Here is a 22,213-nt window from a genome sequence, read left to right on the forward strand (position 1 = left end):
GTAAAGAGGTTGCGAAATGCTGAAATTAGTCACAGTCCAGTTGCATTTATTGCACACCTTTGATCTTCACTGTTTGCCCTTTGCTGTTAGGTTGAACAATTACAGGCTTGAACAGTTTATCCAGTGTGGATGTAGTAAGCCTCGTCCTCCGAAACAAAGACTGAGACAAGCTCTTCATTTTGTCCCTTGAGGGCATAAAACCAAGAAATTGTTGGGGCTTACATAGCTGTAAACCTTCTAAGTATCATAGAATAGGAAGGGACTTCCAGGGCCATCCAGACCAGCCCCCTGCACAATACAGGAAATTCACAACTACCCCTCAGTCACAACACCTCAGTCACCCCTGCAGGCTCCATGCCCAGAAGACAGCAATAAACCCTCCAGGATCCCTGGCCAAACTGGTCTGGAGAAATATTGCTTCCTGACCCCAAAGTAGCAATCACCAGCATTTCCCCTGGCATATAAGAAGGTGTCACAAGAAGTAAGCACTGTTGAAATCCTTCCTGCCCTCCCCCTCATGATCTGCCGAAGTTCACAGATTCAGCATTGCTGTCAGATGGCCATCTAGCCTCTGTTTGAAAACCTCTGAAGAAAGAGAGTCCACCACCTCCTGAGAAAGGCTGTTCCATGGAGGAACCACTCTGTTAGGAAGTTCTTCCCAATGTTTAGCCAAAAACTCTTTTGATTTAATTTCAACTTTTTGGTTCTGGTCTGATTTTCCATGGCAATAGAAACAACTCTGCACCATTCTCTATATGGCAACTGTTCTTGGATATGGTTATCATATCACCTCTCAGTTGTCTCCTCTCCAGAATCATAGAGTTGGAATCAGAGATGGCCCCCAGGGCCATCTAATCCAACCCCCTGCACAATGCAAGAAATTCACAAATACCTTCCCCTAAATTCACAGGATTCGCATTGCTATCAGATGGCCATCTAGCCTCTGTTTAAAAACCTCCAGGAAGGTTTTTAGAGCTCCTTCAAAAACCAGCTCTTTTTAAACAAATACCCAGCTTCTTCAACCTTTCCTCATAGGATTTGATCTCCAGACCCCTCACCATCTTTGTTGCCCTCCTCTGGACCCGTTCCAGCTTGTCTATATCCTTAAATTGTGGTGCCCAAAACTGAACACAATATTCTAGGTGTAATGTACTCAGTGACGAGACGTGCAGAAGGCAACATACTTTAATAGAAGGTACATCACAGAACAGAACAACGCGGGCCGGGACCCGCTTTATATACATTCGGCCCGGAACAGCCCTCCAGCTGGCCAGTCCAATCCTGGCCAGTCAAACTTCCCGCCACTGATCTTGATTGGCGGAGTCTTTTCCCACGCTGCGCAGGGCGACCAAGAGACTTCCCCTGGTCGCCTCTGCTGCATGGCCGCGCGGTGCTTTAGTTAAGCCCAAGACACTACATTCCTCCCCCCCTAGTCTACGATACATAATCCTGCAAGTAGGCTGGCGCCCTGCGTTCCCGGGTAGATCGCCGCAGGGTTGCTAGCGGCGTGGAAGCGGGCACCGAGGCGGGGGTCTCCTCCTGTGGATTCGCCCCCGGTGGCTGGCGGGCCGGCTCTGGTTGCAGTTCAGGATCGGCCGGCCTTGGGGGATCGTATGTAGGCAGGCTCGGTGCTGGCTTCTGGGGTTTCCGTCACTGGCTCTTCCCTGCTCATCGTTTTCCCCGCCTCTGGTGGTTCCTCCGGCAAGATGCGGCGGCACAGCTGGTCGATGTTTCCTCCTCAGAACCTGGCCCCCCTCGGTCGCTACCTCATATGATCGGGACCCCGTCACCCTAAGGACCTGGCCTGCTACCCATTCTGGACTGCTTGCGAAGTTCTTCGCATACACGGAATCGCCCAGAAAGAACCCCCGCACCGCTTCCCTGACTTCTGGGGAACTGCGGACGTCTGTGGCTCGGTCCGGGTGTAGCCTGTCTAGCCTGGTTGTTAATTTCCTCCCCATGAGTAGTTCCGCAGGGCTGGACCCTGTTGTTGGGTTGGGGGTAATCCTGTTATGGAACAGGAAGGTTGCGAGGCGTTGGTCCCAGTCCCCTTGGACAATGTGACCCAGCGCCTCTTTGGTGGTTCGCACCATGCGTTCTGCCTGGCCTGTTGGTGGCCGGATGGAAGGGGGCGGACCTAATGTGCTTTATGAGGTATCTTCCGATGAACTCCCAGAACTCCCAGGAGGTAAATGCGGTGCCGTTGTCCGTGACCAGGGTATCGGGGATCCCGTGCGTGCAGAAAACCCTCCGTAAGGCTCTGACAGCTGCTGCCGTGGAGGTAGACGCTACTGGGATCACCTCCAGCCATTTTGTGTAGGCATCGACCAGGATAAAGAATATTTGACTCTGGTATGGCCCGGCGAAATCTAAGTGAAGACGGGACCACGGCCGCCGGTTGGACTCCCACCGGTGTACTGGTGCGGAGGGCGGATCGGGCTTGGACTCTTGGCATGTCTGGCACCTACTCACCCACCCTTCTATCTCCTCATCCATACCTGGCCACCATACATAGCTTTGGGCCAGGGCTTTCATCCTCACGATCCCCGGGTGGGTTTCATGTAGGGCTTCGAGTACCTGTTTGCGCATGAGGGGGGGGGACCACCACCCTGCTGCCCAAGAGTATGCATCCTTTGTGGGTGGATAGTTCGTGTCTACGGGATGCGAACGGCCTGAACTCACTGTCCACCTTGCCTGTGGGCCACCCCCTTCCCACCCAGTCCAAAACCCGAGCGAGGATACGGTCCCTGCCTGTCGCCCAAGCCACCTCCGCGGCGTGGAGGGGGCGCTCGGGCAGGGACTCAATGAGCATCACCAAGTGGGCCGGGGCGGGATCTGGGTCGGTCGAGGGAAGCGGCAGGCGGCTGAGGGCATCCGCGTGTGCCATGGCTTTGCCCGGGCGGTGCACTAAGGTGTAGGAGTATGAGTTCAGGAATTGGTTCCACCTCAGCACCCGCTGCGACAATATTTGTGGGGTCTGACGGTCGGGGGCGAGGAGACCCAGGAGCGGCTTGTGGTCCGTGGCGATGGTGAAACGCCTACCATACAGGTAGTCATTAAATTTGTGCACCCCCGCCACGATTGCCAAAGCCTCCTTATCAATCTGAGCGTAATTGCGCTCCGCAGGGGTCAGGGTCCTCGAGTAGTATGCCACCGGGACTTCTCTCCCGTCCGGGAGTTGGTGCCCCAGAACGGCGCCCACTCCGTACGAGTAAGCATCGCAAGCCAGAATCAGCGGCAGGCCCTCGTCGAAGTGGTGCAGCACGGCGTTCGAGACTAGGAGGTCTTTCACCGCTTGGAACGCAGCAGCTTGGCGCTTCCCCCAGACCCACGGGGCTTGTTTGTCCAGCAGCCGGTGAAGCGGTTCCACTATGGCAGCTTTGTGGGGCAAGAACGAATGGTAAAAGTTCAACAACCCCAAGAAACTTTGTAGCTCTGCCTTGCAAGTGGGGGCTGGGGCCTGAACAATACCCTGGTCTTGTCCTCAGTCGGGTGGATTTCTGCTGCGTCCACGGCAAACCCCAGGAACTCCACCCGCGGTACCCCTAGGAAGCATTTTTCTTTTTTGACCTTCAGCCCCGCCGCTTGGAAGCGGCGGAGTACCTCTCTCAGGTGGCTGTTGAACTCTCCTGCATCTGGGGCGGCGATTAGAACGTCATCGAAAAATGGCTGCACTCCGGGGATCCCTTTAAGGAGAGAGTCCATTATGCTCTGAAAAATCCCCGGAGCTACGCTAACCCCAAATTGTAGCCACCACACCCTAAAGGCTCCCCTGTGGGTCACAATGGTCTGTGCCTCAGCTGTCTTGGCGTCGACTGGTAGTTGTTGGTACACTTGTGCCAGATCCAGCTTTCCAAAAATTTTGGACCCTGCTAGTGCCGCCAGTACGTGGCTGAACAGCGGGACAGGGTAGGGGTTGTCCTGGAGTGCTTTGTTTATCGTGCACTTGTAGTCAGCACAAATTCTCACGTCCCCATTTGGCTTCACTGGTGTGACTATGGGGGTTTCCCAGGCTGCATAAGACACTGGTTCTAAGACTCCCTGGGCTGTGAGGCGGTCCAGTTCCACCTCTATCTTAGGTTTTAAGGCGAACGGGACTCGCCTCGCCTTGAGCCGGATCGGTCTGACTAGGGGATCGAGCGGCAGGGTGATGGGCGGCCCTTTGTAACTCCCCAGGGACCCGTCGAAAACTGCTGGGAACTCTTGGCAGACGTCCTCAAAACTGCTCGTCTGCACTTGCTCCACCCCCACTAACTGGATCCCTAATGGTTGGAACCAGGCCAGTCTCAGTAGGGTGGTGAGCTGGCGCTTGACCACCAGAATGTCCAGGGGACCCCTGAAGTTCCCTCTCTCTACCCGTACCCGGGTCCAGCCCACGATGTGCACCGGGTTTTTTTGGAAGTCCCTCAGAGCAAAGTCAGCCGGCCTCAGGGTGAGGCGGCGGCGGGGACATAGTTTCCTTAGGGTTTCCTCCGAAATTATGGAGATGGAGGAACCCAAGTCCACCTCCATGAGGCAGGGGGCGCCCTCGATGAGGACCACATTTTGACCTTGTCAGGGGCAGAGAGGGGCAAGTTCAATACCTGCAGGCTGGTAGACGCTGTCGTGTGGGCCTCGGTAGAATCGTGATGCGCTGTCGGTCGCCGGTGGCTGTTCTTGGCCCGGTAAGACCGAGTGATGTGGCCCATCTTTCCACAGCTCCGGCAGTCCATGTTGTGGTATGGACAGTCCCTCCTCTCGTGGGGGTCGCCACAGCTGGCACATTTGATGGTGGAGGGTCTCTCCATCGCTCGCTGTCTCGTGGGGGCTCTTGGGTCCGCTCCTTGTGGCCGCTGGAGCTGGAAAGCCTCTTCGTCCTCCCGATCACCCGGTGCCATCTCTTCCTGGTGGACTGGCTCTCCACGTGGGTGGCTGTACGCTTTGGTGGCCCTCTCGAAGGCCGTCGCCTCGTTGAAGGCTTGTTGGAGGGTGAGCTCTTCCTTGGCGAAGAGCTTCTGCTGCAGCCTTTCATCACGGAGGCCCCAGATGAATCGGTCCCTCAGAGCCTTTTCCTGCTTGTCTAAACTGCAGTTTCCTGCGATCTGGTGGAGAGCGGCCTGGTAGACTGCAGCCGTTTCCCCGGGCTTCTGATCCCTCTTGTGAAAGAGGAATCTGCGGGCGACGATGGACGGTTGGGGCGAGAAGTGCCCTGTTAGGAGTCTGACGACCTCCTCGTATGTCCTCTCGGTGAGCTTCGCTGGGGCAGAGAGACCTCGTGCGATCTCGAAGGTTGCCTCTCTGCAGACGCTCAACAGGACGTCCCTCATTCAGTTGTTGTCTGTGATCATGTTGGCCCTCAGGTAGCACTCGACCCGTTCAGTGTAGGTCTCCCACCGTTCGGGGTGGTCGGGGTTGAATTCAGCAAGATGGCCCGTCGTTACGCTAGAGTTCGCCATTGTGGCGGCGGGCGTCTCAGTTTCTTGCGGTCCTGCGCCTTCCTCGTCTCCAGCCAGGTCAGCTGCTTTCCACTGGGGAAGCCTTCTTAGCCAGATCCCATCCTCGTCGCCAGTGTAATGTACTCAGTGACGAGACGTGCAGAAGGCAACATACTTTATTAGAAGGTACATCACAGAACAGAACAACGCGGGCCGGGACCCGCTTTATATACATTCGGCCCGGAACAGCCCTCCAGCTGGCCAGTCCAATCCTGGCCAGTCAAACGTCCTGCCACTGATCTTGATTGGCGGAGTCTCTTCCCGCGCTGCGCAGGGCGACCAAGGGACTTCCCCTGGTCGCCTCTGCTGCATGGCCGCGCGGTGCTTTAGTTAAGCCCAAGACACTACACTAGGTGAGGTCTAACCAGAGCAGAGTAAAGCGATACCATCACTTCGCATGGTCATGTTCAGTGTATGAGCAGATAGCTGTTCTCCACATTCATTCATTCATTCATTCATTCATTCATTCATTCATTCATTCATTCACTCACTCACTCACTCACTCACTCACTCACTCACTCACATTTCTATCCTACCCTTCCCAGATGGGCTCAGGGTTGATCACATCAGTAATAAATTAGCAACAAAGCTATAATATTATAGCCTCATTGTCAGTTTATGGAAACAACCAGTTGTTTGTGTTTGGGACTAGAAGTGCCAACTCCATGTTGGGAAAATCCTGGCGATTTGGCTGGTGGATCTCAGTGATGGTAGGGTTGAGGGTGGGAGGGACAGGACCTTATTGGGATATAATGCCATTTAGCCCACTTCCAGCAGCCATTTTTGGCAGGTGATCTGATCTCTGTTGTCTGGAGATCAGTTGTAATTCCAGGAGAGCTCCTTGCCTCATGGAGTGTGGAAAAGGAGGGGCCCCTACAGGGATAAAGCCCTAAAGTCCCCCCTCCAAAGCAGCCATTTTCTCCAAGCAGACTGAGCTCTGTAGTCTGAAGATCTCTTGGAATTCTGGGAGGTCTCCAGGCCCTACCTGGAAGCTACACCTTACAAAAGTGGCAACACAGTCTATAGCAGAAAACAACAACTGTGTACAAAACACACAAATATACACACACACATACACAAAGTAATTGTTATTTGTCTATGTTTGTTTCCAACAATACCAAATACACAGTATACCAAAATATTTCACAAAAGGAAAGGATCCACAGTATTTCAATGTCCAGAGAATATCCAGTCCTCCTCACTTCTTGTCCAATCCTGTGTGGTATCCAAATTCCTTACAAATCCTGGCTCCAAAGGTGATGTTCCCTTTACGTGCCTGTCAACTTGGATCACATTTCACATAAAATGCTTCCTTGAAGAGCCAATCTTCTCAATTTTTCTTTTTTGACATCAACTAAGACCACTTGATCAAATTTCCAATAGGCACTAGCTAGTAGCTAGTGGAAGGGAACTCAGTTTCCAGATGCATGGAAGGGAACTCAATTTCTCATGTCCTTCCCCCCACCCTACTCCTCACACTGTTCTCTCTTTTCCCTCATAGCCTCACCTGGCCTTGCTTCTTTCTCTCCTTCCAACCCACCCAAGTCTCAAGTTTAATATTCTTGTTGGTTAGAAATGCATATTCCATTGAACAAACAGCTATAATTATAAACAAACATATTCCACTGAAAACCAGGATGATTTAAAATGAAAAATATCAAAATTAACTAAAAAGCGGTTTAATTTTTTTAATGGTGTAAATATTTTTAACAGTTCATCCCACACTGAGCAGGGGATTGGACTAGATGGCCTGTATGGCCCCTTCCAACTCTGTGTGATTCTCTGATCATTTTCCCACTAGATTGCCTTGTTTATCATTATGTTTTTCTGTTAGTTCATAAAGAAATTCTACAATGAGACTTGGGAGCGAAGGTATAATGAATCCATCACTCAGGAAAATGTGAAACTGCTGTGGACGCTCTCTGTGTCTATTTTTGCCATTGGTGGTCTGGTTGGTGCTTTCATTGTTACTCCAGCTGTCAAATATTTTGGCCGGTAAGCAAACTAGAAATATGTGTATGTTGTGTAGGTTGGTTTCCTTGATTGTTTCTGATGGATTTTGTATGCATGTATGTATTTTGTGGTCAAGTTGCAGCTGACTTGAGGTGACCCCACAGGGCTTCCAAGGCAAAAGGTGGTTTGTCATTGCCTGCTTGTGCGTAGTGACCCTGGACTTCCTTGGAGGCCTCCCATCCCCATACTAGCTGGGGCTGATGAGATCAGGCTATCCTGGTCACGGCAAGGGATTTTCCTGCTAAACTAGGTAATTTCAGCTCCTTCAGTGTGGAGGAGTTCTAGAATCTACCTTTTCTATGCCTTTGGGGTTCGGAACCTTATGTCTGAAGGCAGAACTACATGCCTACATGCATGGGGTTTCATCAAGAAAGTTCTCCTGCCTCAAGTATGCTGTCTTAATGCACACTGTATTCTGGCCTCAATACGCCGAGTGTATCAGCAGCCAGTGGAGCCTTTATATAATGCTCTTTAAAAAACGGGGGGGGGGGGAGTATTATTCACTATACCATGCAAAGAGCACCTTAAAAACTAACAAAATTTGTGGAAGGGTATGAGCTTGTATGAGTCACTGCTCACCAGACTGTTGCTCTTTTCCGTTTCTTCAGACAGACTTGATCTATACCATATAAAGTCTTCTTCCCATTATACGTAATATGAAGTTAATTTATGAGAATTGTCAAATGCTGTCATTTACCCAGCTGTCCATATAGTTTTATGTATTATTTACTTTTAAAAATGTATATGCCACCTCTCCAGACATGTGCTTGGAGGAGGTTTCCAACTAAAACAATGAAACGAGAATTGATCAAGTCAAAACCATTAAAAGCGAGTGATAAAACTAAGTGGAAGCCATTAAATTCCAGCTGTTGAAAAGAAGCCTGGGTATAATAACAGCACTGAGCAGCCCAGAAGCCTCAGTCCAGAAGCAGACTATAAAACAGTCTAAAAAGATAGAATCCCCTTAGATGAAATCGTAGATTAAAAGAAATACATGTTTTGGCCTGGTGCCTAAAGGAAAGCAAGGTAGGTGCCAGGAGAGCATTAAGAAGGAAGCATTCTACATGCAAGGGGCCACCACTGGAAAAGCCCTGTCTCTAGTCCCCCGCCAATCTCCTCTGCACGTGGTGGCACAGCAAACAGGGCTTGAGAAGAAGGTCTTAAATGGCAGACTAGACTATACAGGGGAAAGCAGTCCTTGTATGTAAATGTGTATGTATACTTATGTATTTTATTTCCTTCCAGAAAACATACGCTTCTGCTAAATAACGTATTTGCCATTGTGGCTGCATTGTTAATGGCATTTTCACAACTGGCAGGATCCATCGAAATGATTATTTTGGGTCGATTTGTAATTGGTATTGATGGAGGTATGATTTATCCTTTATAATGTATGCTTGAGAAATTTATGGGGGTGGAAAGTACCATCATGTCATAGCTAACTTATGGTGATTCTGTAGGGTTTTTTAGGCAATAGACAAGCAGAGGTGATTTGCCATTGCCTGGCTGTGCAAAGCAGTCCTGAACAACCATGGAGGTTTCCCACCCAAATACTAGCCAGGGCTGACCCCGCTTAGCTTCCAAGATCTGACAAGTTCAGGCTAGCTCAGGGCTCTCTCTCCTTACAAGGCTGCTGTCTTTTTTAAAACACAAAAAGGGACATGACTGTTGTATTTCTCATTTGCATTTGGGATGCATCCCAGCTGTGAGTATAAAAATCCTATAAGAAAGTTGTAGTAACTCCACATTGCCAAAATTGAACAGAACTTTGCTAGAACATCAGCAAGGCCATCAGCAGCCACAGCCAGCAGCCAGCGACACAAGTGAAAAGTGAAACTAAAGCAAAGACTTTGACCTCAAAGGATCATGTTAAAATAACTATACCATACAATAAGAGAATTCACAGCTGCCCATGATATAACAGAAGTGATTTGTGAAGATATTGTAAATACATTCAATTACAGTTACTGTATTTTGAAAAGCAAAAAAGAGGATGTATTTCCCAACTGGCTACTTCAAACTAATGACTGCTATGACAAATCTCATTTTAATATACACCCCCGCCATTTATGCTACTAACTAGGAATATTCCTAACCTTCCAACCCCAAAAGAGGACATTTTCATCAGTTTTTTTAAAAAGACCCCAAAAGAGTTCACTATAAGAGACAATAAAAAAGAGGACATCGGGTAACCCTAATTCAGGACACTGGTGAATGTCAAAGAAAAGTAAATTTGTGGTCCCAATCCAGTAGACTTTGTGAGAAACTTCTGGGGCTGTCCATGGGCTGGCCTTTTAAAATGCTGGGATTTCAGTAGCCAGCTGTTTGCTGGAGGAGCAAACCTTTCAGCTTCTTCCTGAACTGGTGGGGTTCTAGCTTTTGAAGAAAGGGTTCACACAGTCCTAAGGGTGGTTCACTTGGTACTTGAGTTAAAATGTATTCTGAGCTCTCTTTTTAAATGTAGCTACTTTGACTAGGTACCTGGCTACCAGTGGGGGATGGGAGACCAGATCCAGGTTGGGAAAGTGGAAATTTAGGGATGGATCCTGGGGAGGCCAGGGACCTCAGTGGGGTACAAGGCCATAAAGTCCAGCCTCCAAAGCATCCATTTTCTCCAGGGGAATTAATCTCTGTACCCTGGAGATGAGCTGTAATTCTGGGGGATCCCCAGGAACCACCTAGAGGCTGGCATGCCCACTATGTGCTCCCCAAACATCAAGATTCAAATAATGTTCTCTGAAGCTACAATAACGTCTGCCTACAACAACTTTGTTATGGAATGACACCTTAAAGGTGCTACTGGACTCACGTTTTGTTCTGCTGCTTCAGACCAGCATGGCTACCCACCTGAATCTCTCCTCATTCCATGTTTCATGAAATATCTCCCACACAATATTGGTTTAGTTTTGTGTCTGGGAGAACCATGCAACAGACAGAGATTTCATTTGGGCCATAGTCCAGATGTGCTTGTTTGAGCTCTGTGCTTCTTGCCAATCATTAGATTTTAAAATGGTTTTGCTGCAAAGCTGTCTTTTTTCCTCTCTCCCTCTCTTCGCAGGTATATCTCTGAGTGCTCTCCCCATGTATTTGAGTGAAATTTCACCCAAGCAAATCCGTGGATCCTTAGGGCAAATTACTGCTATTCTTATATGTGTTGGTGTGTTTACAGGACAAGTTCTGGGGCTTCCTGAAATATTTGGGAAGGTTGGTAAGATTCTGAATTGTACTTTTACTGTCAGAAGGTAGAGGGTATTGTACTAATCCCATGCTGGATTTGCAAGCAGACTTCTTTCTAAGCTGTTCAGCATGGGATTCAGGCTAGCTCAGGGCTCTCTCTCCTTACAAGGCTGCTGTCTTTTTTAAAACACAAAAAGGCCTAGTCCACAAAAGAGATACAGAACTAACAACTGTAGTTAAAAAGGGGGTCCTCTTCTATCCTGCCTTTGATACATTCCCGCACCATCCTGTGCGTAGGAAAGCATCCTGTATGTGTAAGGTTTTGCCCAAGTTCAGTCACGAGCCTCCTTAGGTTGGTTCAAAAGAGGCTTTAATGATGAGGCTCGAAGCAAACATTAATGGCCTGCATTCACAAGATCAGGTCTTGCCAGATTGAAGTAAATTGGCAGACCCTTAACACTTATAGGTTACAAAACAACAGCTCTCCTTTTCCCGTGCCCACCAAAAGTCTTTTGAATTAACATAAAGTTCTTTCCCAGACCTCAGTATCACCTCCCATCAAGGTCACATTCCACGTACCCTTCCCATTACTGTTTGTTCCTATCAGCATTACCCAGGGAGACTAGAATTGTCTCCCTGCACTCCTCTTCCTCCTTAAGGCCTGGAACATCTCACAGAGCACAAAATACTAAATGACTACAAAAATCAATGGGGTTAGTATTCATGGATACAATTACAGTATGAAGTTAGTACATCATATAAATGCAGTGGCAACAACCTGATAATAAAGGATAATTAATGGCAAAGATAATAATACCAGCAAAACAAACAGTAGTGCCACCTCCAGCTATAAGAGTTGCTGTGCTCAATTTAGATCCAGCTGCATACAGCTGTTTTTCTGAACATCTCGTTGGCATCCTCCATTGATGTTTGGACAGGAGCTGCATGCATGCATGATGTTTTCTTCTAGGCCTGTTTGCCTGCTTGCCCTGTTCCTTCTATACCCTGAAGTCTGCTTGACTCAGGTCTGTCCCTTGAGATTGAGTTTACAGCTGTTTATTATCAAGGAGATAAACCAGTTCCATCCTAAAAACAAGTTATTGGGAATAAGCCCTACTGAATAAAATGGGTCTTGCTTCCAAGCAGACCTGCTTAGGCTTCTTACCTTAGGGACCACACTCATGACAGCTAACCCAAATCAAACCCAAGTCACGCCCAGCTTAATGATGTTAGAAACAACAAATCAGGTTGTTGTTGTTTTCCACCCATTCCACCATTATATGCAATAATAAAACAAACAAGAACAGCCAAAATTGTAATATAATCACATTGAGCTCAGAATCCAATCAGGACTTTACATACCATATATTATGATGTTACATAACCCACTGGCCCCTGTCAGTAACAAATAGTCTGAATAATGATGAAATGATGCTTTCTGACATTCTGTAACATTCTTAGATTTTGCAGAGCAGGAAGTGGGGGAGAGGCATTGAACGAGTGGCTTGTGCAGATGAAATAAAGAGGAGGGTAAAATGGTGGGCATTATCAACTAGGGAGCTTGAGGGGTCAGTATGGAATGCCTTACTTTTGAATGCTTTAACTGTAGTTTGTAGAGGGTGAGGGGGGTAATTTCAAGCAGAATATGTGCTCTGTTGAGTGTTCACTTCATAGGTATGGGAAATACAAGAACTGCTTCAGAACTTGGGCTAGAAATTGAGGACAAGTTTTGAGAGTAAAAAGTGGTTTCCATTGGCAGACATACCCTCTCACATCCACCATTCTTTGAGCCCACTGTGGTCTCTGCTCACTTTAGCAGGATTGTGAAGAAATGTTTCCAAAACCCAACTTGATCAGAGGTGATAGTGGAATGGACCCTCTCATACCACTTTCTGTCTTGAATTTTAGAATAAAGTAGTCTTATTGACAAGTTGGTAAATTGTGGTTTGGATCCTGTTAACTATTATTACTATCTGTAACTGGTTGACAGATCACAACCAGAGAGCGCTTGTGAATGATTCCTCATCCTCTTGCAGAGTAGTGACAAGTGGAGTGCCTCAAGGATCTGTCCTGGGACCTGTTTTGTTTAATATCTTTATAAATGAACTAGAAGCAGGAATAGAGAGAATGCTTATTAAATTTGCAGATTTGCAGGGTAGCAACTACAGTAGAGTCAGATATAGGATGATCTCTTCAGGCTGGAAAACTGGGCTAAAACAAATAAATGAATTTCAGTGGAGATAAATATAAAGTTCTGCATTTAGCCAAGAAAAATCAAATATATAACTATAGGATGGGGAAGACTTGACTTGGCAGTAGTATGTGCAAAAAGGATCTAGGGGTCTTAGTAGACCATTTGCTGTGTGATGTGCTGGCTAAAAAGACAAATGCGATTTTAGGCTGTATCAACAGAAGTATAGTGTCCAGGTCACGCGAAGTGATGGTATTGCTTTACTCTGCTCTGGTTAGAACTCACCTAGACTATTGTGTTCAATTTTGGGTTCCATTATTTAAGCAGGATTTAGACAAGCTGGAACGTGTCCAGAAGAGGGCAGTGAAGATGGTGAGGATGAGACCCAATCTTATGAGGAAATGTTGAAGGATCTGGGCATGTTTAGCTTGGAGAAAAGATGACTGAGAGGTGATATGATAATGGTCTTTAAGTATTTGAAAGACTGTCATATAGAGAATGGTGTGGAGTTGTTTTCTGTTGTCCCAGAAGGTCAGACCAGAACCAATGGGTTGAAATTAAATCTAGAGTTTTTGACTAAACATTAGGAAGAACTTCCTGACCATTAGAGCAGTTCCTCAGTGGAACAGGCGTCCTCTGGAGGTGGTGGGCTTTCCTTATTTGGAGGTTTTTAAGCAGAGGCTAGATGGCCATCTGACAGCAATGAAGATCCTGTGGATTTAGGGGGAGGTATCTGTGAGTTTCCTGCATTGTGCAGGTGGTTGGACTAAATGACCCTGGAGGTACCTTCCAACTCTGATTCTAGGTTTTGGATGGCAGGAAACAGAATATTGTATTGCTATTGCAATAAGCTCTGTGGCCCCTTGAGGTCACTGTTTCATTGTTCCAATGGAGGGAATTATTACTATTTAGTTTTATAGGTGTGTGATGCTCATTTTTTAATTGGAGCCTTCTTATGATTTACATAAAAATAACAGGGAGGGCATACCAAACTTATTTGAAAAAAAGGCAGAATAAACAAGACAAATTAAAGGGCCTATTTAAATATGTGGGTAGAAAAATAGGGGGAACCCCCCCCCCCAAAAAAATCTGTATGAATTCTCTACTTTCTTTATATCTCTTAATCCATAACATTTTTTATCTTACACTTCCACCAAACACGCTCAGGGCACAAGGTTCTTCCTCCTACCTTGTGAGGAGGTTTGGTGGCAAAAGAGTGGCTGCCCCAGCGAGCTTCACAGCAGAGTGAAGATTTGAACTCAGGGGATGTTCTACCCATTATGAATAATAATAATAATAATAATAATAATAATAATAAATTTTTATTTGTACCCCGCCCTCCCCTGCCGAAGCAGGCTCAGGGCGGCTAACAATACGATGACCAATGGTGCACCAAACAATAAAACAGTTACATTAGGAACATTAAATTAAACATTAATTAACCTTAAAAACCTGTTAAAACAATTAACTAAAACATATTATAACACTATCCTTGACGCTCTTCTAATTAGTGCTGATGGCGGATTTTCTTCGTTGTCGGTATAATTCAGTTATTCATAAAAGCTAATTTAAAAAGGGTGGTCTTGCAGGCCCTGCGGAACTGATCAAGGTTCCGCAGGGCCCGCACCTCCTCTGGGAGTTGGTTCCAGAGATGTGGGGCTGCGGCCGAAAGGCCCGAGAGCGAGTGTTCTGTAGTTTAATTTGTCTTGGCCCAGGGGTAGTCAGTCTGTTCTTTCCTACTGACCTCAGTGCTCTCTGGGGTTCATACGGGGAGAGACGGTCCTTCAGGTAGGCTGGTCCTCGGCCATATAGGGCTTTAAAGGTGATAACCAGCACTTTGTACTGGATCCGGTATACAATCGGTAACCAGTGCAGTTCGCGTAGCCCCGGCCGTACATGTTCCCATCTTGGGAGACCGAGTAACAGCCTGGCCGCCGCGTTCTGCACTAGCTGTAACTTCCGGGTCCGGCACAGAGGCAGCCCCATGTAGAGGGCGTTACAGTAGTCCAATCGTGAGGTGACCGTCGCATGGATCACCGTTGCTAGGTCCCGACGCTCCAGGAAAGGGGCCAACTGCTTTGCCTGCCTCAGATGGAAGAATGCTGACTTGGCAGTGGCTGTTATCTGGGCCTCCATTGATAATGAAGGACTGCCCCTTCTGGATGGTATGAAGGACTGCCCCTTCTGGATGGTAGAAATGTGAGCCTTCCCCGTTCTTAAGTTCAGTGGACCTGCCTCTCACCCATATTTGTTTCCCCCTCTGAGCTTGAATAGAGAGTCCCTCGCTCACAACAGGTGGCAAGGAGGCATAGAGAAGGCAAACAAGAATAAGAAGGCAGGCAAGAGGAGAGGCAATGCACAGGAAGGGTATTTATTTAATCAATCAATCAATCAATTAAGTGATTTGTGCCCTGCATTTCTCCCCAGTGAAGACCCAGAGCTGCTTACAGCATCCTCACCTCCTCCATTTGATCTTGTGAGGTAGCTTAGTGTGAGAGAAAGCATATGATTGGCCCAAGGTCACCCACCAAGCTTACATGGCAGAGCAGGGTTTCAGAGGTGGACCTCTCAGATCCTAGTCTGGCTCTCACCACTAGGCATCATTGGGTCTCACTGGTAAATATGCATGGATGTGGGGCAGGGAGGCAAACAGTGTAGGCTGCTGGAGTGAGTGTGGTTGAGGGTTTCCCTGGGTTGGGGGCAGGGGGTGGAGCCTAGAGATGGTGGGGTTTGGGACAGGGTCCAGTGCCATAGAGTCCCCTTTTCAGATCAGCCACTTGCTCCAGGGGAACTGATCTTGGTCATCTAGAAGACAGCTGTAGTTGTGGTAGATCTCCAGGTGCCATCTGGAGGCTGGCAGCCGTGGTTTGTGGTGTTTTGGCTGTTCTGCCTGGCTCCCAGCCTGGTCCTTCCTCTTGCTGACCCTTCTGTCTCATCCTCCCTTCCTTGCCTCCAGCAACAGTGTCTCTGCTCCAGTCTCTGCCATTTTGTTACTTGGTGCAAAAAGGAGGGAGCAAAATGGCTGCTATGGAAAGGCCTATTGAATGGAGGGCTCAGCCACCTCAGAGGTTGGTCATGATAGCAGCACTATGCAGAGATGGAGAATTTGCCTGAAACTCCTTCTGCAAAAAGAAGACTGCTAAAGGTGAAGGCAGCAGGAAAAGAGGAAGAGCCAGTATGAGATGGATGGACCCAATAATGGAAACTATGACCTTCAGTTTGCAAAACCTGAGCAAGGCTGACAACAGTAGGATGTTTTGGAGGCTGGTGGTAGAGCTTGCCATGTGGAAGGTCCCTGGTTCAATCCCCAGTGAAAATATCTGGCAGTAGGTGGGAAAGATGGGAAAGACCTTTGCCTGAAACCATGGAGAGCCGCTGTCAGTCTGAGTAGATAATATTGATGGACCAAGCATAAGGCAGTTTCATACATTCATGTATTCATAGGGTCACCATAAGTTGAAATGAGTTGGGGGCATGTAATACACATATACATACACACAGAGACTGCTAATTAGCAGAAGCAATAGGTGTTACAGGCTGTCCAAGAGTGTTACTGTCTTCCTGGAATTCTTTATGGCCACGTGGCTATTATGTCCATGAAGGATTTCTTTCTGACACCTTGCTGGGATTGGAAAGGGTCCATCTCCCCTTCATACCAGCACTTCCTGAGATCCTCGTTGCATTAGAGGATGCAAGCAGGGCCCAGGGTGTCTGGTGGTTTGAAGACACATCTGTTTCAATTGGCAGTGGATGGTTTTGGCTTCTTCCCAGGGGCTTGACTGATCGCTGAATCTGCTGTCAGGAAAGCATTTTTCTCCAGTCCAGTGACCCTGTGATTCTGTTTTTGGAGCTCTTTGCTTTATGTTTAAGTTTATTTCAATTTATATCCCACCGTTCCCATCAAAGTGGCTCAGAGCGGCTCACAACATAGAAAATCTAACATAGAATTTTAAATTTAAAATACATCAGTTACAACAGTTAAAACAGTAAAATAATAAAACATTTAAACAGCAATCAATCAAAATACTACACTGAACCTTCTATAGAATTTCTAATGCCAGTTAATTATAGGCCAGCCGGAAGAGGGCTGTCTTACAGGCCCTGCAGAACTGGCCAAGGTCCCGCAGGGCCCTCACCTCTTCCGGCAGCTGGTTCCACCAGCAAGGAGCCGTTACAGAAAAGGCCCTGTCCCTGGTTGATTTCAGACGGGCCTCCTTTGGCCCAGGGATAGCAAGCAGATTTTGAGAGCCCGATCTCAGTACTCTCTGGGGAACATGTGGGGAGAGACGGTCGCTAAGGTAGGCAGGTCCTAGGCCATATAGGGATTTAAAGGTAATAACCAGCACTTTGTAAGGAGATTCTCGATTTTGAAACTGATCCCTAAGAGGGCTTATCGGCGCGAGTTGCTTTGTAGCGGATGGCTGCAAAAGCACCCGACGACCAAGAGCCTTCAGAGCCTATCGAACTAGCAGGGACTCCGGCGTGGCACATACTCGAGCCCCGGAAACCCCAGCGGGTAAGGCAAGAGCTGTTCATCACCCCGAAGGCGTGGTACCCCCGCACCTCAACTACCCTGATGGATAAGGTAGCGCTCCGGCACGTGAACATCCTCAGGAACCCGGGGGAGCATGAGAACCCGGGCAACCCGGGGGACCAGGGAGAGTTTCCTCCGGGGGACGAGGACGAGCGAGAGGCCCTGAAGCAAGACGATATGCTGTCAGAGTCCGAGTCAGAGGAAGGGGACAGATCGAAATCCCCCCCCCCCCGAAACGCGACCAGGTGGAAGACTTGCGGCAAGAGATGGCGGCCATGAACCGCGACCTGAGAAGTGAAATGAAGGTGAACCTGTCGCTGATGGTTCAAGAGATGCAGAAGCAGATCGACTGGGCCCTGATCCGGGCCCCTGGGGGACTACCGTGGGTGCAGCCACAAGTCCCCGCACAGCCGGCGGGCCCCGCAGCCCCGGCGGGCCCCGCGGCGCCGGCGGCACCGGAGAGGAGAGTGAAGACCTGCGAGCTAGATGCCACCTTTGATGGGAGCTCAGACGGGGTGGAATATTTCATCATCTAGGCCAATAGCTACATGCACTATTGGCGGAACTCCTTCCCCGACGATCACAGTCGTGTGGCCTACCTGGGGTCGAAGATGCGGGGAGAAGCCCAGCGGTGGTACGTAAGCCTGCATGAGACCTGCGGCCCCGAGGTAGCAACCATGGCCGGGTTCCTGCAGGCCCTACTCTCACAATTTGAGGACCCGCTACAAGAGACTCGGGCCATCGCAGCCCTGCAGAACCTCCGGCAAGGAAGCAAGTCGATCCGGGAATACATCACCGAGTTCTGGACCCACTGCGGTAAGATACGAGGGTGGAGCGAGGTGATGAAGATCCTAGCGTATCGACAGGGGCTGAACGCCGGGCTACTGGATCGGGCCCTGGGGCAAGCACAACCGGCGACCCTGGTCGGGTGGATCCAGCTGGCAGGGGAGGTCGAAACTAACATGAAGACAGTGGCCCTCCAGTGCCAAGAGCACCAGGGGGGAAAGGCCAGCCATGAGCCCAAGGCTGCCCCAAAGACAGACGCAAGAAAGGCGCCGGGGGGGGGGGGGCGCTAGAACTCTTCCCCCCACCCGAAAGTGCTACCAGTGTGGCGACCCGAATCACCTGGCAGCCAATAGCCCAGAAAAATCCAGAACCGCTACACTGACCCCAAAGGGGGTGCCCGCGGGTGTGAAGAAGCCAACCAAGCCGAAGGAATCGAGCAGCACCGCCCTATCGATGGTGCTTGACGAGGATTCTATAAGGCTGGAAGAGCTGGGGGAAGACCCGTTGGAAACCGAGCTGGTGGGAAACGAGGCCGACCTGCACTAAAGGGTGCCCAGTGGCAGGTCGTGGAAAAAGCGGCACCACTACGGGTGAGAATATCGGGGAAATTGATGTTTGTCCCATTGACTTTGTTAAATGTGAAATTGAAGAGATTTGTGCACGCGAGGGCCCTCATAGACTCGGGGTGTACAAGGGAAATAATAACCCCTAGGCTAGTGGAAATGCTAGAACTCAGCAAAGAACTATTGCCCCGGCCCCTCCAATTCGAACAAATGGATGGGACCCGGATGAAGGGGGAGCCATGTGTAGAACAAACTCAAGAGGTCCCCATCGGCGTAGAGGACCACTGGGACTTGGAAGTATTCGTGGTCGCCCCTTCCTGCTCGTTCGACATTGTCTTGGGGGTGGGGTGGCTAGCCCGGCACCAGCCGGACATACAGTGGGGGGAGCACACGATTGATTTCCTCGACAGGCGGTGCACCTCCCACCTTTGGCGAGAATTGTGGGACCCACGACCACCTAAGAACGAGAGACTGTGTGTCACCATAGAGGAGATTAAGACCATCCCCCGGGAATACCGGGACTTAAAGGGGGCGTTCAGCGAAACCGAGGCCGATGAGCTACCGCCTCATCGGAACACTGACTGCGCCATAGAACTCATCCCCAGCCAGTCCCTACCCAAGGCGAAACTGTACTCGATGGGGTGGGCAGAGAAAGCGGATCTGCGGAAGTTCCTAGATAAGAATTTGTGCTGGGGCTTCATTTGCCCGACCACGGCCCCGCACGCTGCCCCGGTCCTATTCCGCAAGAAGAAGGACGGGAGCCTGAGACTTTGTACCGATTTTCGTGGGATTAATGGGATTTCCATGTCGAACGCCTACCCCATCCCCCTGATTAAAGACTTGTTAAGCACAGTCTCAGAGGGCTCGATATTTACCAAGCTCGATCTGCGCGATGCCTACTTTCGTGTTAGAATCAAGGAGGGGGATGAATGGAAAACGGCGTTCAACACGCCGATGGGGCAGTTCGAGTACCTAGTGATGCCTTTCGGACTTCAAGGGGCCCCGGGGGTTTTCATGAACTTTATCAACGACATGCTTAGGAAATACCTGTACCGGGTGGTAGTGGTGTACCTGGATGACATCATTATTTATTCAAAGGACCTCCCCTCCCATGTAAAGCTAGTGAGGGAAGTCCTGACAACCCTGTACCAAAACAAACTCTACGCCGAACTATCCAAGTGCGAGTTCCACAAAGAGAAACTGGACTACTTAGGCTTCCGGGTGTCAGGCAAGGGGCTGGCCATGGACCTGGCCAAGATACAAGCAGTGCTGGACTGGGAACCCCCGAGAACATGTAGACAGCTCCAATCATTTCTCGGGTTCGCAAATTTTTATAGGTCGTTCATACAGGGGTTCGCAAAAGTAGCCCTGCCCTTGACAGACCTCCTCCAGACGAAGGGGAAGGGGCCTGAAGCGAAAAAACCAGGGGCTAGATTAAACTGGACTAAGCAGTGCCAAGAGGCATTTGACACCCTGAAGCGACTGTTCACTAGCGAACCGGTACTAGTGCACCCCAATGAACTCAAACCCTTCGTGGTCCAATGTGACGCCTCCGATACAGCGGTGGGGGCAATATTGATGCAAAAAGATGAAGGGGGGCAACTCAGACCGTGTGCCTATATCTCCCGCAAGATCTCAAACGAACAGAGGAACTGGTCCGTGTGGGACAAAGAAGCCTACACAGTAACTTTTGCCCTAAAAACATGGTGGTCGTGGCTGGAAGGGGCCAGGGTGCCGTTTGAGATCTGGACTGACCATAACAACTTAGAGGCGCTCACAGGGCACCACAAACTGACCGGGAAGCAAATCCGGTGGGCGGGATTCTTTGCCAAATTCGACTTCACTTTGCGCCACATCCCGGGCTCCAAAAACTTTTTAGCGGACGCACTCTCTAGGCTGCCGCAGCACGAGAGTGAACGGGAAGAAGTCATAGACTCCCTAATACCCCCCCGAGGCCGTGGCTGGAGTAGCGCAAACCAGATCAAAGACTGCGTCCCAAAAAAGCAACCCCTGGGGGTGGAATAAGCTAATAGTAGAAGCGGAGGAAGAGGGGAAAGACCAGCCAGATGGCTTGAAAAAAGGGGAAGGAGGGTTTTGGTACCACTAAGGGAAACTGTACGTCCCGAAGTCACTGAGGGTGGAGGTGCTACAGCATTGCCACACCAACAAACTAGCTGGACATTTCGGGTACATGAAAACCCTCCATCTAGTGCATCGGCAGTTCTGGTGGCCACAAATGAAAAAAGACATTTCGGAGTTTGTGTAAACGTGCCCCACCTGCCTCATGGCCAAGCGGGGGGGGGGGTGCCTGGACTCCTACAACCCCTCCCCACCGCCGAGCGGCCCTGGTCGGTTGTGTCAATGGATTTTATCGTAGAGCTGCCTCCCTCTAGAGGGTGATATTAGTGGTGGTGGACACTTTCTCTAAGCAAGCTCACTTCCTCCCTTGCCGGAAACTTCCCATGGCAAAGGAATTGGCCTATCTGTTCTTTTTGCACGTGGTCCGGGTCCACTCGTTCCCCGACAAGGTCATTAGCGACCGCAGGCCACAGTTCGTTGCCAACTTCTGCCGGGAGTTCTGTAAACTCACCGGAATGGAACAAGGACTGAGCTCAGCCTATCACCCGCAAACGGACGGGCAGAGTGAGCGGGTGAACGAGCTTCTAGAACAATATTTACAGTGCTACATAAATTTTCAACAATCTAATTGGGTGGAGCTCCTACCCTTTGCCGAGTATGGATACAATAACAGCCTTCATAGTTCCACCAAAATGTCTCCTTTCCAGGCGGTACATGGCTACGAGGGAAAACCCTTCCGCTCCCTCCCCGGAGGCGGGGACAACCCCCTCTCCACAGACTGCCAACAATGCTGGGGAAAGCTAGAAAAATCCTGGAAAGTTATCCAGGAAAACCTGGAGGAGGCAAAAAAGGATTACAAAGCCCAATTTGACAAAAAACACAGCCCAGGGAGGGATTTTAAAGAAGGAGAGATAGTATTTCTATCCACTAAGAATCTCCCATTGCCTCAGACCTCTCGGAAGCTGGCTTATCGATTCCTAGGACCATTCAAGATTAAAAGGATGATTAACAAAGTAACTGTAAAACTGGAGCTTCCCAAACTGTTTAGTGAAATACACCCTGTTTTCCATTGCAGTCTTATCCGTCGGGATCCGGGTGGTTTGAAGTGGCATCCTCCGGACCCAGCACCGGAACCTATTCTGCTGAAGGGTCAGAAACACCACGAAGTGAAGGAGATTCTTGATGCTAAGTGGCAAAGGGGGGTCTTGCACTATTTGGTCCGCTGGTGCTACTTCCCTCCCAGCTGTGACGAATGGGTGAAATCCTCTGACCTCAAAGCTCCACAACTACTTAAGCAATTTTACCTACTGCACCCAGACAAACCCCGAGCAAGAGCTTAGGGGGGGCAGTATGTCAGCCTGTGCTTCATTGAAGTCTATTTGCTTTATGAATGTAT

The 22,213-nt window shown here is 49.3% G+C and overlaps 1 protein-coding gene across 1 annotated transcript in view; it reads left to right on the forward strand.

The window, feature by feature from the left end:
- SLC2A9 (solute carrier family 2 member 9) overlaps positions 1–22,213 on the forward strand; it is a 137,794-nt gene that overhangs the window by 18,359 nt on the left and 97,222 nt on the right. The window contains exons 3-5 of the mRNA XM_060246114.1: positions 7,309–7,469; positions 8,733–8,857; positions 10,546–10,691. Coding sequence (XP_060102097.1) covers positions 7,309–7,469; positions 8,733–8,857; positions 10,546–10,691 — 432 coding nt within the window. The remainder of the gene's footprint in view (positions 1–7,308; positions 7,470–8,732; positions 8,858–10,545; positions 10,692–22,213) is intronic.

Source organism: Heteronotia binoei, chromosome 9, assembly GCF_032191835.1.
Source record: "Heteronotia binoei isolate CCM8104 ecotype False Entrance Well chromosome 9, APGP_CSIRO_Hbin_v1, whole genome shotgun sequence".
Classification (NCBI taxonomy): Eukaryota; Metazoa; Chordata; class Lepidosauria; order Squamata; family Gekkonidae; genus Heteronotia; species Heteronotia binoei.